At 39.3% G+C, this 18,401-nt stretch overlaps 2 protein-coding genes across 22 annotated transcripts in view; one reads left to right on the top strand and one right to left on the bottom strand.

Annotated features, from left to right (window-relative positions):
- Nucleotides 1-18,401, top strand: part of PRKG1 (protein kinase cGMP-dependent 1) — a 1,681,227-nt gene that overhangs the window by 37,849 nt on the left and 1,624,977 nt on the right. For 5 of the 20 annotated variants that reach the window (XM_055561106.1, XM_055561119.1, XM_055561105.1 and 2 more), the window contains exon 2: nt 7,793-7,874. The exons of 2 other annotated variants lie outside the window; for them this stretch is intronic. The gene's annotated coding sequence lies outside the window, so the exon portion shown is untranslated. 13 more of the 20 variants (XM_055561113.1, XM_055561110.1, XM_055561111.1 and 10 more) reach the window with 8 other exon arrangements.
- The window catches only part of A1CF (APOBEC1 complementation factor), a 54,723-nt gene that overhangs the window by 14,011 nt on the left and 22,311 nt on the right, over nt 1-18,401 (bottom strand). For both annotated transcript variants that reach the window (XM_055561139.1, XM_055561140.1), the window contains exons 4-6: nt 16,405-16,643; nt 9,864-10,028; nt 3,879-3,976 (exon numbers count right to left, since the gene is read on the bottom strand). In XM_055561139.1, the coding sequence (XP_055417114.1) occupies nt 3,879-3,976; nt 9,864-10,028; nt 16,405-16,643 (502 nt within the window). The remainder of the gene's footprint in view (nt 1-3,878; nt 3,977-9,863; nt 10,029-16,404; nt 16,644-18,401) is intronic.

Genomic DNA, 18,401 nt, shown 5'->3' with positions numbered 1-18,401 from the left:
AGAAAAGTTATGACCAACCTAGATAGCATATTCAAAAGCAGAGACATTACTTTGCCAACACAGGTTCATCTAGTCAAGGCTATGGTTTTTCCAGTAGTCATGTATGGATGTTAAAGTTGGACTGTGAAGAAGGCTGAGCACCGAAGAATTGATGCTTTTGAACTGTGGTCTTGAGAGTCCCTTGGACTGCAAGGAGATCCAACCAGTCCATTGTGAAGGAGATCAGCCCTGGGATTTCTTTGGAAGGAATGATGCTAAAGCTGAAACTCCAGTACTTTGGCCACCTCATGCGAAGGGTTGACTCATTGGAAAAGACTCTGATGCTGGGAGGGATTGGGGGCAAGAGGAGAAGGGGACGACAGAGGATGAGATGGCTGGATGGCATCACTGACTCGATGGACGTGAGTCTCAGTGAACTCCGGGAGTTGGTGATGGACAGGGAGGCCTGGCGTGCTGCGATTCATGGGGTCGCAAAGAGTCGGACACGACTAAGCGACTGATCTGATCTGACCCTACTTTTTAGTAGCAGGAATCAGTACCAAATATCTTAGGTCGAACACACACACACACACACAGAATTCAGCTCATATTCTACCATATTATATTGATGTTGATGTAATTAGAAGAAACAAACTTGGAGTATAAAGAAATACCTTCAATGTAATTCTTTGTCTTTGTTCCTGTCTTAAGAAAGATAAGATACCTATATAGGTCTGTACTTACAGGCACTTCTATGTCAAGAGATGTTTTTAGCAACATGATTCTTTACTGAAAAGTCAGATTTCTTACTGTAATAGACTTTGTCCTGATGCCTCTGCTCCTTCACAGTGTTATAAACCAAGTATTGTATTTTACTTATTTTGTTTAGGTGTTTCAAGGTCTAGAACAATATCATATTAACCTGTATAGCCCCAAGCCCAGCGAGATTTCTTCCTCATTGTAGACATTCACAGGTATTTGTAGAATAAATGAATAATCACATGCAAAGCTCAGTTCATCACCTTTCTGTCCAAATAGGTTTCCCTGCCTGAATTCCCTAACATCATTATCCTGGTTCTCTATATTGAAAACCTAAAATCACTCATCCTTCTTTCCCACTGCTCTATCCAATCAGTTCCTGGATCCTTTGAATTCACCCTGCATAGTTCTGTGTAGAGCTTTCTCCTACATTCCATTCTCACCCTCATTCAAGCCCTTATTTCTTCCCATTTGAGTGACTATAATAGTTATTTAACTAGTTCCAATTACATCTCTCTCCCTATTCTATGAAACTTCAATTCTTAATAGGTTGATTTCCCTAAATTGTTAATGGGATCATTACTTCACTGAACAAAAAACTTCAAAGCCTCACCTTGTCTAATAGATTAAATATAAATATCCATATGGATACTTAAAAACTTTCATAGTTCTAGGCAAACTTACTTTTGCTTTTCCCATATCACATTACAGTTAAGTATTATTATAATATTTAATATATATATTTAATAATAACATTGAATGTGTATTTAACTATATAATACATGTATACATTGTTATAAAAATATCTAGCCATGGGTTTCCCTGATAGCTCAGTCGGTAAAGAATCTGCCTGCAGTGCAGGAGACCCAGGTTGGATCCCTGGATCAAGAAGATCCCCTAGAGAAGGAAATGTCAACCCACTCCAGTATTCTTGCCTGGAAAGTCCTATGGACAGGGGAGCCTGGAGGGCTGCAGTCCATGGGGTAGCAAGAGTCAGACACAATTTAGTGACTAAACCACCATAAATATGCCAGCTGCAAAAATTGGAAACAGTTTGAATACTTTTCCACTATGATGATTCCAATGCAATTATTTAGCATTTAATTTACCATGGTCCCTTCTTTGCAAGCATCATGTATCCTCAGAAATGTTTTCAAAGTGAGAAACTAATCTATCACATTTTTTCAAAGAAATATTATTATGACACTAAATGTAATTATCAATGAAGAAGAAATAATATTTTGCTTTCTAGACATATATTTAAATATCCATTAGTATTTTGCTTTCAAGTTTTCTTTTTGTGTTTTGGAGTCAGTAGTCTCCCCTACTGGAGAAGGCAATGGCACCCCACTCCAGTACTCTTGCCTGGAGAGTCCCATGGACAGAGGAGCATGGTGGGCTGCAGTCCATGGGGTTGCTAAGAGTCAGACACGACTGAGCAACTTCACTTTCACTTTTCACTTTCATGCATTGGAGAAGGAAATGGCAACCCACTCCAGTGTTCCTGCCTGGAGAATCCCAAGGACGGGGGAGCCTGGTGGGCTGCCGTCTATGGGGTTGCACAGAGTCAGACACGACTGAAGCGACTTAGCAGCAGCAGCAGCAGTCTCCCCTACTATGCAGCCCCCACACCACCCTCCCCCCACAGCAGGATTCACACACTTCTGTAGACAAGGAATAGCTCAGAAGCCCAGGCCCCACTATGTCTGAAGGCCTTGTGCGGAGACCCTCTATTTGCCCTGTAGATCCACTCCCCATTGGCTGCCAACTGCCAACCTCCAAGCCCCCACAGGGAGTTCTGCACGGCTCCTCTTCAGGGCTCCTGGGCCTTGCAGATTATGATTGAATTTAGTCAACGGGGAGGCCTGGCCAGAGGTTGGTGGGAGAGAGAGCAGCAAGTGCGAGCTATTTCTTCTCTTGGCTCCTTCTCTATGACGTGACCTTGGCCTAATATGTCCACTGGCCAAAGTTCATTACTTTTCTCAACAAGATCTGCTCTTTACAATCCTCTCTCCTTTAGGTTTCCTGTTACTTCTCTAGTCCTTTGTCTCCTTGGCTCCAGGAGTGCACAAGCCCCAGGCTCCTGCACAGTCTCTCTTAATTCTCCTGCCCCAGGCTCATATCTTTATAGTTAGTCCCTTTGCCAACTGTCTCCTATTAGGATTGACCACTGCAAGGCCTGGCGGGTGAAACAGCCCTGTGATCATTCTATTCATAGCAAGGCAGTCCATCTTTACTGTTCTCCAATTATACTTTGCTCTTTACAAATTCTATGCCTCTGTCTGAGATTACCTCTCCTTTGCCATGTTTTGTTAGTTTTTCCTTTTGGAATTCTTCCCAAGTGTCATGGCTTCTCTTAAAGATTATCTTTTCACATCTGTGAAGATTTTCTGATTCTTAATAACCCACTCCTCTTTGAACATTGTCACCACTTAACCATTTTTTCTTTAAACAAAATTTATCTGACTGGACTTTGCAAAGGTATCTGAGTACTTGTCTTAATCCTCAGTTGACTTTTAGCCCTTTGATAAGCATCTTTGGTTTGATCTTTTAAGTATTCCAAACAATATTTAGCATGATAAATGGTTTACAGAAGATTTTCAATATTATGGGATTAATAAGTTAATGTTATACTGGTTTCTATATATAAATCATAAGTTAGAATATAATATTACTAGTTGTTTTCCCCAGAGCCTACTCTTGGCAAGGTGAAGAGATTCCAAGCTTTCCAGACTTGGAATATCAAACTATAAGTGCAGAATGATAACCTTGACATCTTGTCAGATCATCAGTCTCCAAAATACTATACTACAAAGGTTATAATTTCTTTGAAATAATGAGAGAAAACTGAAACTGGGAAAATCACCTTGGGATACTCCATTCCAACTCTCTATTTCTAAAAAAATTGAGGGCCAGTGACTTGTCCAGATCAGCCAAAATTAGAGAGAGAATTGGACATATAAGCTGCATCTCATTGAATTTTCCATCACCCTTTTGTTCATCTTAGATGGATCAAGGCAGCCATGTCAGAGATCGAGGAAGCCTGAGTGGGATGGACTTGTAGGTCTGTTCTCCTGAATAAAACCTCTACAACAAACTTTGGTGGAATCTGTACATAGTTTTTCTTTGTCCTTCATTACCTTCCCATTTAAAGCTTTCATAGCCTCCACTGCATCTTCTCGGTTAGTGAAGTGCACAAAAGCATAGTCTCGGATTTTCTTCACCCTTTCCACAGCACCTGGAAGCAGAGTGAAAGTAGCTCTCTTAGCAAACCTGAGATAGCGCTGAACATGATACACTTAAACATTCAGCTTGCAAGAATCTTTTTGTTTTTTTTTGGAGATTCAGTATTTAAAGAGCCCATTGAGAATATTTCCTGTGTTCAGGTTTAAAATTCTGCATATTCAGCAAAAGATTTTGTTTATAATTTTTTAATAACACTTATGTTCTGCCTTATTATGTATATATTTATTTATGGATTTGTTTTTCCATTTCCTAGATCATTATCTTTGAGGATAAAAGGGTATCTTTTTCAGTATATTATATAAAGGATAGTAATTTATACATGGTAAAATATTTGTTGAGTTGAACTCAGTTATTGGTCATCTTATATATTTAGGTAATTACCTTTTTAAATTTTATGGCTCTTTCCTCAGAAAGACACCTTGACTCCTTTGATTTGTACAATAAAATTTTAGAGGTAGAAGAGACTTAGCAATAATTTAATTTTTAATTCATCTTACCTTTATTTGTTTTCAACTTAAAGATTCTGAATCTAAATCTCTGACAAAGTAAGTGAAATTTATGAACTCACATTGCTAGGAACTAGAACTCAGACCTCTCATCTGCTTATCTCATTTGATCAAAACAAACAAAAATTCTGAAAGTACATCTGAGAACCAAGATAGTTTCTTACCACGCTGGTTTAAAGTATCAAAGGTTGGAAACAATGTACATATCCACTAATCCTACTAGAGGAATCTCTTTAATAGAAGTATTCACACATGTGCAAAAGGATCATGTGTAAGAATATTAATAACACTAGTCAGTTGAAATAGCAAAATAAAACAACTTAATGTCCATTTTCATGAGAGTGATTAAATCTGGTACATTTGTATTAAATAATACTAAGAAGTCTTTAAAGAGAACAAATAGGCTCGTGTGTACTTACATGGAAACCTTCAGAACCTGTTGCTAAATCTAAAAAGTTACAATATAGTAAGTGTAATATTATAGCATTTATATTTATAAAATCCCAACCCACATATATGTTGCACATAAATATGAATATACACACAGAAAGAGAACTGAAACAATCAAGATTGAATTGTTAATAGGGGTTAGTTCTGGAGAAGATCCTGATGCTGGGAAAGATTGAAGCAAAAGGAGAAGAGGGCAGCAGAGAATGAAATGGTTGGAAAGCATCACCAACTCAATGGATATGAACTTGGACAAACTCCAGGAGATAGTGAGGGACAGAAAGGCCTGGAGTGCTGCAGTCCATGGGATTGCAAAGAATCAGACACAACTTAGTGACTGAACAACAACAGGAATGGGGAAAAAAGTTGGGGAGGATAAAGGGGACTTTCAAATTTTAATTTTCATTCTTTGGTATTTTTACAAATATTTGCAATATGATATATATTCTTTATGTAATAAAAAAATAACAAATCAACCTAACCTATTATTATGTAGAGGGACTGCTATACATGTTGATGGACATGTGTAAAAATAAAGTTCTACCAAGATGGTTGAACTTTAGATTTTACATTTTATTATTAAAATGTCCTTGCTTACTCAACTTTAAAAACAGAACTTTTGCCTAAAGGTAGAAACTTGTTTAATATTAATTTGTTAGTTTACCATGCAAATTATCCTTTTTCGGTTAGTCACTTGGATATATTTTGAGCACTCAGGTTTTCTTCCATCCTTAGTTTCCAGGGACAACCGAGGAAGGGACCCTATGCCAGGGAGGATCAGAAAAGGATATGTTTTTTCGTTTTTCCCTCTCACTGTCAAAGTTCAGTTATCTACCCTCTTAGATTCAAGGTCATGAAGACAATTTGAGTTTCTACTCTGCTACATGTTTCAATGGCTATAAACTGTCTTCCTTTGGAATAATGATAGGGTGCGAATGTAAAAATAATTTTAAAACATTGTGATGCTTCTTTTTCCCTTCAGTATTTGATTCTTTACTTCTTACGACAGTGGTTGTACAGAACAAAGTTATATGGCTAAGTTGAGAAAATAAAGGTATTTGAGACCATGAACCATGCAGACATGTAATTAACTGCATTGCAAATGTGGTCTCTCTAATCCTTCAGTATCAGGCTGGAGTAATTATTATGACTTAACCTCATGCTTTTCCTGGGTATTAACAGGTAAAAGATGGGCCAGTGAGGACCTCTACCTTCACGGTCTTTGCCCCATTCACTCTGCAGTGCCATCCTCCAGCTAGTCTGTTAGCTCCCAGAGGCATCTTGGTACTGTCCTTATCTAGTTCCTGCATAGTATTTTGTGCACCGGGGCTGCTGCTGCTGCTGCTGCTGCTGAGATGCTTCAGTCGTGTCCGACTCTGCGTGACCCCATAGACGGCAGCCCACCAGGCTCCCCCGTCTCTGGGATTCTCCAGGCAAGAACACTGGAGTGGGTTGCCATTTCCTTCTCCAATGCATGAAAGTGAAAAATGAAAGTGAAGTCGCTCAGTCGTGCCTGACTCTTAGCGACCCCATGGACTGCAGCTATTCAATGAATATTCCTGGAATGAGCAAATATTTTAGTCAATTCATTTTCTGTTATCATTCACATTAGTTAGGTGGCATTTCAGATGATAATAGATTTTGGTGTACTCAAATTATACTTGCAGATATTGAAACCAGCTTGGGTTTTTTGAACAATAATGTTTAGCCACACGTGCTTTTAGAAATCATGGCATGTGAAAATGTAACCTCATTAAAAATGCAGACAGATTAGAAAGTGAGAGTTTTCTAAATCATAAAAGCTGTTTTCTCTACAATGGTGTTTATCATATGGCTTATTTTAATATGTTTCTTCTTGTTTATTGATCAATCATCATTTTGCCGAGGGTGAGGCAATAAAATACCAGTGGTCATCCATAAGACTCTAATACAGGGAATTGGAAAACAATGACTGGTTCATTATCAACTTGTCAGCAGCAGTTGAATTACCTGAAGACAAACACATCTGCAGGAGAGGGAAATGGTAACCCACTCCAGTGTTCTTGCCTGGAGAATCCCAGGGACAGGGGAGCCTGGTGGGCTGCGTCTATGGGGTCGCATCGAGTCAGACATGACTGAAGCGACTTAGCAGCAGCAGCAGCAATCCCAAGGGGAGACTTCCAGAAGATCATGTTTCCCAAATTATGGTCCTCAGACCAGCAGTATCACCTTCCCCAGAACTTAATGGAAATGCAAATGCTTGGGACCCATCCCAGACCTATTGTTGTTGTTCAGCCGCTCAGTCATGTCCTACTCTTTGCAACCCCATGGGCTGCAGCATGCCAGGCTTCCCTGGCCTTCACTGTCTCCTGGAGTTTGCTCAGGTTCATATCCACTGAGTCAGTGATGCTACTGAATATGAAATTCAGGTGGGCGGGGCCAGTAATCTTTTAACAAGCCCTTCAAGTGACTCTGAAGGTAAACTGTTTTAAGAAAATCAGATTTTATAAAATGATTATAATTGGAATTTCAGCAGATACTCTTAGGCTACACTGAGGAAGAACATACATTTTCTGGCTCTAGTTTTTGTTTTAATTATCATTATTTCTCTGAATAGCAATATAATATTTTCAGTTTAATAAGGGTTAACATAATATATTGATAATTATTTGCAAGAATACTCAGGGTCCTTTGAGGGATCCAACTTTCAATAGAATTTTTTAAAAGTTATTTTTTTGTTTCTCAAATTTTTCTAGGTAAGTATAAACATCATTTCCACTGGAAAAGAAACAGTTAGATCTTTTTTCCCCCAATACAGCAGATGTCTGCTAGTCGACAACCCTCTGCAATTCATTTTTTTTTTTTTTTTTTTGCAGAGTGCCAAGAAGCAGCAGATACATATCATTATGGAGCCCTAAGAGTTGTGCCACCAGCCTCAGAGAGAGAGAAACAGACCTGGTATTTATTATTTTCACTATAATTAACAGGGCCTAGACACTTGTTTCTCTTCAACATGCAGCCTAGAAAGCTGATAGCCAGTGACGATGAAAGGAAGCAGCCTTTTAGTAGTTTCTCATTCCAGCCTTTCTGCCCCGACTCCATCCCAAAGAGTAATGTTTTAATTACACAAAATAAGTATTAGTCACTATGGGAAGGAAGAAAGTCAGTGCTAAGTCAAGGTGAAACTATGTTTATACACGCATGTATCAGTTTCTGTGCTCACAATTGCATCGACTTCCAGATCTCCAATTTCGTGTCACTTCTCCTAAACAACCTAACCCCAGGAGTTAGGTTGCCATTGCTGTTAAACTCCTTCCACACACACACATCCTACCTGTTAGTTCTTCCCACCGTGCCTGGCACCTAGGAGCTACTGAAGAAATGACAGGTGAGTGAATGAGTGGGTGAATGGACTATGTGTAGGTCATGGGGGTCCTTGAGTTGTTAAGAACAAGCTCTTAACCAGACCTGGATTTAAGTCCAGACCCTGCCACTTTCTGGTTGTATGACCCTGGACAAGCAACTTATCTGCTCTGGGTGCTGGAAAATAATGGAAGTAGTAAGGTATCCTACATCACAGAGTTGTTGAATACACCATTATACTCAAGTAGCAAGGAAGGCAGAGTTCCTGAAGTGTGGAAAAAGACAAGTCTCTGGTGAATCTTTAAAAAGGGAGAAAAGAGAGCCTTACTAATTACCTTTAGAATAAATCATCAATTTATGCTATTCCACTTGACAGAGCAGTCAGAGTTGAAAACAGGCAACATCACTATGTGATGTGAATATTCTCAGGCAGTTTTAAGGTGATGGTATCATGGCCCATGCTTATCAACAACCTAGGAAATTCTCATTTATGGAAAGATGTCACCATAGTGATAAACTTAGACTAACATGCTCTAAGGCATGCAAATCCCACAAGATGGTCTACCAAAAAAATGGGATCCGTGGCCCTCAAATTGGGAAGTGAGTCATTCTACAGCTCTTCTTTTGGAGACTTTCAAAGCAAATTAGAAGGTTAAGAACTATGATAAGTCCCACAGACAAACAAATTTTTAATTTCACTGAATTTGGTGTTAACAAACTTATTTGACCATGGATCCCTTTTAAGAGTAACGTCTATTGATAGTTTATAGAATTAGTGTTCTGCAGAACTGGCTTTGAGAAATACTTGCTTGGACATCATTTCTTAAAATGCTTTACCTGTCTCAGTGTTGCAGTTCCTATATGAGGAAAAAGAGATAGGGAGTCAATCTCATGGCTTAAAACTGACAATGAAAAATATTGACAAAATGAAGAGTAATAAATTCTCCACCATCCTTTTTCTTTTCTATTCACTCAAATCAGTTTTCTAGAACAAACTGTTACTTCCTTTCTTATGTATCTAAAGTCATAATCATATTCCATTAGACCAGTGGTTCTCAACTGGGGGCAATTTGCTCTCCCAGGCACAAAAAAATTCTAGAGACATTTTTGGTTATGAACATTACAAAACATTACATTCTGGAATGCACAGGACAGACCCCCACAGCCAAGAATTATTGGCCAAAAATGTCACAAATACTGAGGTTTAGAAACCTGCATCAGATCTTTAGTTATGGCCATGCATTCATTACCACAGTAAATTTTTATTGAACATCAACTAAGTCCCAGGCACAGAAATAAGAGCTGAGGAGACAACAGAAAACGAGCTCATGGAATTTATAGTTCAGTGAAGGAAATATGTATTAAGTAATCACACAGAAACATGTAAAATCATAATATTGATAAATGTTATAGAACCTTACGTCCACATTTTCTAATCCAAAGGTAGAAATATAGTTTTAATATTCTGCATGTGATTATGAGAATGCTAAGTGAAAGCTATCTTATTTAAAGTTACAGGAAGTCAGCTCAAGCATAAGTGTTTAAATATATTTTGAAAAAGTGATCTTGTCTGGCATGTCCTACCTGGTTTAATATTATTGAATTCTTTCTCAATCATCTCTTCTGAGGTAGACAGCATTAGGTTTCTAACGTACAGGATTTTCACTGAGTTCATTGTGTCTTCATCAACTTCTACTTCTGGTTCTGCCCAGTCTACTGCAATAGGATGTCCCCATAACTGAATTCTTCCTGTTGAGAAAGATCAGATATGATTAATTATATAGAAATTAGGACATCACCGCAGTTCATACTAAAATGGCCTTTTAAATTGAACCTTGAGATGTTGATTGAGCAAGAACACTAATATTAAAAGAGGTGATGGTTGATCTTAAAAGGCATTTCAAATAAGAGCTAGCTAGGAGCAAGTTCCGGGCTTCCCAGGTGGCAGTAGTGGTAAAGAAACCCGCCTGCCAATGCAGGAGACGTGAGATGTGGGTTCAGGCCCTGGCTCAAGAAGATACCCTGGAGGAGGGAATGGCAAGCCACTCCCATATTCTTGCCTGAAAAATCCCAGGGTCAGGGCAGCCTGGCAGGTTACAGTCCAGAGGGTCACAAAGAGTCGGACACAACTTAGCAACTGAGCACACACACACACAGAAATGAGTTCTGAATGACAAGTGGCTTATTATAATGGTTGGGTATAAAGGGAACTAGAACATGATTTGAAGTGGAACAGAAAGGAGGCAGCAGATGTCATGTTTGGATCTTAGAACAGTTCTCACAGGGTGAAGGTAGTCACTGAAGACGGCAAAGGGGAGAAAGGGAAAGAATGAATTTAGGGCTCAGACATAGAGTCTGGCTTCATGAAGCATTAGAAAGGTCACTAGAATCTTTGTGATCAAGTACCACCACAGAACTGTCCAAAAAAATGGCGCATGTGAAAGGTGTGTAGGGCTCAGGTGCATTCTCTGTCCCTTACACTCAGAGCTCTGATCAACAGGATTCTCTCCTAGTTCTTTGCCAGAACATAGAAAAAGTTATTATGTTTCCAAATTAGGATAAAGAGCAATGGTAGAGTCTATGATGGGAAACTGAACTCATCTTAAAAAGGTAGCTGTTATCCTACATAGATTTTTGTATTTCTATAATTGTAATTAATTGAGTGTCTTGCACTCTACTATATGTTTCCCATATTCTGCCTCAAAGTGACTTCTCACAGTAACTCTGTGGGGAGGGGTATGACTTTCTCAGTTTTACAGAAAAGGAAATGAACTTTTGAGATGATAGGTTGCCCAGATCCACTTTACTTCTCCACTGCTCCCTTTTGATTTTTATTACTCAATCTTGTACCCCTATACAGTGAAGTGATAAGAGGAGAGTGAGGGTCAACTCAGTTTCTAAGTTTGATTGGAAATATGTTTATTTTTTATTAGTTTTGGAACAAGTTAATCCTGGAAGCAATAAAAAGTGTGAGAAAATAAAACCAGAAATCCTCAGTATTGGTAAGAGTTTAGTTGTTTAAGTATTACATGTTTAAGGCAATTATTGTCAATCAAAATGTATCTTTTTATCCTTTAAAAAGCAGTCAATGAAAGCATCTGTGGCATTGACATTCTAAAACCCAAACAAAAGATAGAGGCAGCCTAATGAGTCAGCCAATCCTGGGGAGGCTGTTTCCTACTCTTCCAGTCCTTCCTTGCATCCTAGAGGACAGTTTTGTCCATCACTCTCTTTCCCCCCTCCCTTCCAATCCCCTTCTATACCTCCCTCCCTTTTTATACCATTCCCTTCCTTTTCTATGCTTTACATAGACTTTACTAAAGGTCTTACCCCAAGATCCCTAAGGTTCCCAAGTGACTCTGGTTTCTGTAGCTCAGTGGTTCTTAGTCTTGACCCCACAGTAGAAGAGCTTAAAAAAACATGGGTTCTACTGAATCTTCTGGACCGAGCTCCTTCCTACCTGAAGGGATAGACTCTTCAATTTTCAGAATTTTTTGAGTCAACTGATGTCACCTTGGTAGCTTGAAATGAGCCACAGTGGGAGTGTTAACACTAAGGAAATCCCAAAATGCTACAACCGAGGCTTTTGATTTTCCCCTAGGAATTGCCTCATCTCTGATCCCAGGATCCTTCTTCCAAAGTCTGATCTAAGTGGTCTAGTCTTCAGGAATTTGAAAAGCATCTCAGTTAATTCATCCAAAATTGAGAACACTATTCTAGCTCATTGACTTTTGCCTACCAAGACTGAGACCACATTAAGTCATTCACAAGCCTGAAGATGTGGAAAAGGTTAAAGTGGAAAGAAGTGAGAGGGGATGCAGGAAACAGCGATTTCCATAAACATCCCTGTGAAAGTCAGTATTGGAAAGTGATTTCTGAATATGAACTTTGAAGTCAGACAGGTTCAATAATCAGATCAGTGATCTTGGCTAGGAAACAACCCTTCTAGCTTCCTCTTCCTCATCTGTAAAATTGGGATAATAAAAATACTTACTCATTAAGGTTCTTGTGAAGACAAAGAAGATGATGCATGGAAGGGAGAATTTTCACTTTTAAATGATAATTCAATAATGTACTTTCCTCTTGATACTTTTTGGTGGATTTTGGAGATGTATAGTTTATAAAGAATATGCGTTCTTTGAGTCTAATGTAAATGGTGTCAAATTAGAAATGATTTTTTTTTAGACTCTCCCTTCTCCTTTAGAAGAAAACAGTGTACATTGTAGACGCTTAATAAATGTTTCTATCCTGAGTCATTCCCCAGGTTTTCCCATATCTCCCATGCAATTAAATGGCTAATATCATTAGTTGATGGATATAGCAGCGGATCACAAAATTTGGTGCCACAATAGAATTACCTTGAAAACTTAAAAATATCAGTGCCTCAAGGCTATTCTCTGCTTCCAGAGAATCTCTGATTAGCGACTGATTTGGATCCTGACATTGTTTAAAAACCTCCTCAAGGATTTCCCTGGTGACTCAGTGGTAAAGAATTCACCAGCCAAAGCAGGGACACGGGTTTGATCCCTGGTCCAGGAAGATCCCGAATCCACAGAACAACTAACCCTGTGTGCCAGAGCTACTGACTGACCCAGCACTCAGGAGCTTGTGTTCTGCAACTACCGAAGCCTGCATGCCTGGAGCCCACGCCCTGCAACAAGAGAAACTACCGCGATGAGAAGCCCTGGCATCGCAATTAGAGAGTAGACCCCGCTCGCCACAACTGGAGAAGGCCCTCATGCAGCAATGAAAACCCAGCACAGCCATAAATAAAACACACAAATCTTAAAGCCTTCTTAGGTGATTCACATTTGTAGCCCACCATGGACAATCCTTGATTTAAATAACCAAATCTCAAGTTTAAAGTCTCAGGGGCAGTTGCATCCTGGCAACCTGTTATAAATACAAACGATCAGACCCCACACCAAACCTGGGGTCACAAAGAGTCTGACACAACTTAGCAACTAAAAAACAACAACAAAACAAACCACATCAGACCTACTGAATCAGGAGCTCTGGTGGTGGGGCCTCCAGCACTGTCCTTTAATAAGCCCTCCAAGTGATTCTGATGGAGACTAAAATGGAAAAAGCACTCTTGGAACTCTTTTTCAGAGCATCCTCAGAATGCTTTGATAAACTCTGCTCAATGCATCTTCTTTGCTCCATATATGCCTGAGCAGAGATGCAGTATCAGGAGCGAGTTGCTACTGTTGATAAGGTAGGTGGGGGAGAGGCAGAGTCAATACACCACTTCAGACCCCAGTTTTCTCTCTGTCTCGTCTGGATCAATTAAGGAAAAGCTTCTTGTGGTCCTTGCTTATCATGTTTCTGAAAGATCTCCTTATCCTTTCAAACCAGGCTCTCCTGAGGATTGCCCATTACTGAAATCCTGTTTTGTCTTTTAACTGGTGAGGTCCAAATGGGTAATAGATTTTACTCTCAGGCTTTTGTAGAAATGAAACAGTTTGCTCTGACTGGCTTATTTGCTGCATCTTGTTAGTCTGCTGCTGAGGCACTCTGATTTAAATCCAACCTGACTCAAACTCCAACAGCTGAGGCCAATTAAAGGGTCAGGCAAGGAGGGGCAGCCTCAGATAATGAGGAAATGAGGAGCACCTGGGGAGTGGGGCTGCCTCTATGTTGCTGCATCCTGGCCAGAGAATCATGGGGAAGAGTCAGGATCTAGGGTGGAAGCTTAACAGAGAGAATTCTTGCAGCCTCCGTGCTCAGCCCTGACCCAACTAGTCGGCTCAACTCAGATAAAGACAGAGGCTTTTTCTGTGACTCAGTGTGCTGTTTTCTTTGAAGAAAGGAAGCTGATGGGAAGTTTTAATTCCCCAGGAACACTGGTTGACTTCTGAAAACCCTTCCTCCTATTTTGGATTATCTTTCACTGCTTTTCTCCCGCTACCCCTCCCAAATGATTGTATATATCTGTACAGGTAATAAAAGGGGAAAATAATTAGTGTGGGCTGAAACAGTGTAAGGCTGGTTTCTTCACAAAATGATGGCTAAGCGGGGCCTTAGAATCAGTGAGTCAGGAGAGGGGAAAGGGTAACTCCTTCTAGTAGGAGATACAGCATTGGGAATAAAGGATACAAAATGAGCAAGGCGTTGTCTAGGACATTGAGTTTGTCCTGAGAGAAAGGGGTTTTTATCAGAAAACAGAATGTACAACATATGTTTGAAAAGAACTGGAACCCTGAGTGAAAGGCCTTGAATGACAGGCTCAGAGGTTTACGGTTTATCTCATATGCAGCAACAAGACAGTTCAAATAATATTTTTTAATATTTTTTAACTAATAGTATTTTTAACTAATTTTTTCACTGAGTGAGTGACAACATTCAGCCTCTTAACAAAGAGAGGCTGAATTTCTGCTACGTAAAAGAACTTGTAGAAAGGATGATGGGATATTTTAGGAACACTACTCGGGGGTAAAGTTCAGGATGGAGTCAGTTGAAGGTGTGATCCATTGAAGAGAAAGCAGAGCTGAGAGAATAATTAGGAGACCTTGATTAAAAAAAAAAAAATCCAAGGTTGGGCATATATGTGTTAAAGCCTACAAATGGTGGCCCAAGAACACGATGGAAATGAGGGGCTTTTCGATAGCAGAATTGCTGGTATTGAAGAGGACAGTAAAATATCAAGTTCTGGTCACTGAGAGGCTAGGTAAGAAGTGTGAGGAGTCTTAGTGATTCTATGCCCCTATGAGTCAGGCACCTTGATCAGCGGGTAGTGAATTTATGTTCATTTCTTTTTTATTTTGATTATTCACATTTTAATGGACGTTTCCATGTTGAACCTATCCACCTCTCAGGACAAAACGTTTTTACTGTTAAATTTTAAATATTGATTTCATCTTCCCTAATCTTTGTAAAATTTCCCTTTCCTATGTTTTCTAATACTAATGTTGTTCAGTCACCCAGCTGTGTCCAACTCTTTGGAATCCCATGGACCACATGTACAAAATTTTTGAATATTACTTTAGATATAAAAATACCCACCTCAATAGATTCAGCAATTTTGGGGGCTAGCTCATATTTTTCACTTTAAGCTGCCTTCATAGTATTAAAAAATATTCCTCAAGCTCAGAAGCCATATTTCAATTTTGAAAAATTTTAGAGGGCTAATCCTGTTAGTATTTTTTAAGAATGTGTATAGAGCAGCATATGTCTAGGTATTGTTGCTGTTTTGCTTTGTTTCAGATTAAGGTGGTCTTCCATAGTGCTTAAGAGAAACATTGATTCCAGTGTGTTCAATCAGTTATTCTTGAAATCCTTATCATTTTAATGTTGATTCATTTCAATACCTTACTTTGTGTAAGTTTTGGCAAATATTTTAAAATAAGCACAGACTTTCAATAATTTTTCCTAAGTTGATCTGACTGAGGCAGTGTCTTGGTGGAACTTTCTAAACCTAGGCATTTATGGTCGTTGCCCAGACAGGACCTGCCTTGTATTTATAGCACCTAACTAAGGTGTCCTTTTATGGAAAGCTATTATTTCTAATTTCTGAAATTACAAATTATTAGACACTTAGTTCAGTTCAGCTGCTCAGTTGTGTCCAACTCTTTGCGACCGCGTGGACTGCAGCATGCCAGGCCTCCCTGTCCATCACCAACTCCAGGAGTTCACTCAAACTCATGCCCATTGAGTCAGTGATGCTACTAGGGGGTCATAATAAAAGTATGCCGCTTAATTGTCATTGGGATAATGTTTGGCTTGCATATTTATTATTTCATTATGATGGATAATATACCTTATTTCTAATAAGTCTGATAATGAGAATGATACATAAAGATAACTGTTGATTGATAAATTTAAGGAGATTCTTCAATTTAAAGATTCAGTACAGCGTTGCTATAGCTCGAGGTTCTAGATTTCTCCTATGCATGTGTATTGGATTTAATGCACAGAGTGAATAGTTTTCAGAACCTAATCTGTGAAAATCTCTAGGGAACAGAATCAACTGTGAGAAAAGAAAGATGGAGAGTTTAAAATGTTGCATAATGAGAGATAAAGAGCAAAGAAACGGACTGCAGGGTTTTGCTTCCTTTGCTAAGAAGCGCAGCAGCCTGAAGCAGGCAGGAGGGAGTGACGCTTCCTCTCTGAGGATGGTCCTAACCTGGGAGAAGCTTCCTCCGGGCCATGGCAGCTGCCCGGTGATTCTCATATTCCACGAAGGCAAAGCCGCGGTTTTTGGTTTTATCTGCAGCACTTGGATAGACGATGACATCCACGACTCCTTCGGTGACCTTTTTCATCTCTGATAAGATTTCTTCTCTCTTTTTGGTCTTTGGAATTCCCCCGACAAACAATCGGCAGTTGTCCACACTGGCACAAACCCCTAAGAGACGCCCATTTCTGCCAAAAGAGCAGGTGTTTTGATTGGTGAGAATCCTTGTGTGGTTAAGGTTTAAGACAGAAGTTGAACATGTCTGGCCTTGGAACTTTTATTAAGGTCTGTGGATGTGTGACGTTTGGCTACCTTTAGGGTTTAGATTGCTTTTGGAAGGGAACTGCTTTTGGGAAATTCTGCTTAAAAAAAAATTTTTTTTTAATTGGAGTACAATTGCTTTACAATATTGTGTTAGTTTCTGCTATACAACAAATCAAATTAACTATATGTAGGCTCCATCCTGAGCCTTCCGCACACCCTTCCATGCCACCCCTCTAGGTCATCACGGAGCCCGGAGTTGAGCTCCCTGTGCTATATAGCAGCTTCCCATTGCTATCTTAAAAAAGAAAAAAAATTGAAGCTGATTAGTATCTGCTGTCTTTAGACTCATCATAAATTCACTACCTATTGCCAATCCTCAACCCTCCCAAATATTAATATATCACCAATCCTGAGGCCTTTACACCTGGCCTAATCTACACATGTAACTTGCCTGGCTGCCCTGAAGGTATCTGAGGTTGCAACCCCTGGTGCTCCCTTTCTTTTCCAACCAAATAGAAGCTATTCTGACATCACTATTCAAGATAGGCCATATACAGAACTGATTTTCACTTATTATTTTATTTGACCGACACAAGGAGAATGTGAGATGTGCAAAATAGGTATTGTTTCCATTTTTCAGTTGAAGAACTCGAGACTCCAAGAAATGAAATGACTTGCTTACAATGTTGCAGGTTTTAAGATATAAAATTGGCCTCTGGGCTCAATTCAATCTCTGTTTCTCACACTGTACATGTTGCTTATTGGCAAGTTGATGGGTATGTTTGCCAAGATGAGATCGGTTCAACTTTTCCAGGAGCATTTGGCAAAACGCATAAAAAAAGTCTTCACTGTGGGAAACCTTTGGCCATATAATGGCCCTCTGTGGTGACTATCCTTAGAAATAGAGATGAGCACTAGAATTTTGTGTTAAGTTATTCAATGCTACTATTTAAAATCTCTCCCAAATTGGAAATGAGCAAAATATTCCATCATAGAGAGCTGGTTTAATGTATCTCAGCTGAGATGACATTGATTCTAGGGCCGGGTATTTCCACATTGTATTCTGTGGTGTGTTTGTCCTCCCTCGTTCTCACCCACTAAATGCCAGGAGCCACCCATTAGGTCATCCAAGAAAGCCTCTTCACCTCTCATGTCCCTTAGGGTAGACAATACTGCTCCTGGCTGAGATGCACTGGGAAAAAAAAGATGAGCATTTGTGACACAGAATGCTCTGTAGTCAATAACACAATAACATGGGAGAGTCTTTGATAGTTGAAAACACCAGTTCAGCCTGTGCTGTTTGGTTAAAAAAAAAAGACTCTAAAATGAGTATATGAGAAAGCCACTTTGATTAAAACTGTATAGAAAGTCTAGAAAGACTATAAAAATTCAACATAGGGCAATGAAGAGTGGTTGAACTTTTATTACTTCTTTTTTTTTTTTTTTTGGCTGTTTTTGTGTGTTGTGTGTTAGGCTATGTGACTTTTGTAATAACACAAAGTTATTAAAAATGGGTAAATTTCCCTTAACAGAAACCACTCATTCATTAGGAATAAAAAGTGCTTAAGGGGGAGATTGCTCTTAATTCTTGCTTCTGGTGGTTCTCAGTTGTGTGGCAGATGTTTGACCAGGGTCTATGCTTTGCTGAAGAATCAATAACTGCATATCAGACCTGTGACAGG

Source organism: Bubalus kerabau, chromosome 22 (assembly GCF_029407905.1).
Source record: "Bubalus kerabau isolate K-KA32 ecotype Philippines breed swamp buffalo chromosome 22, PCC_UOA_SB_1v2, whole genome shotgun sequence".
In the NCBI taxonomy this organism is placed as follows: Eukaryota; Metazoa; Chordata; class Mammalia; order Artiodactyla; family Bovidae; genus Bubalus; species Bubalus kerabau.
This window is presented reverse-complemented; position numbering and strand designations above follow the sequence as displayed.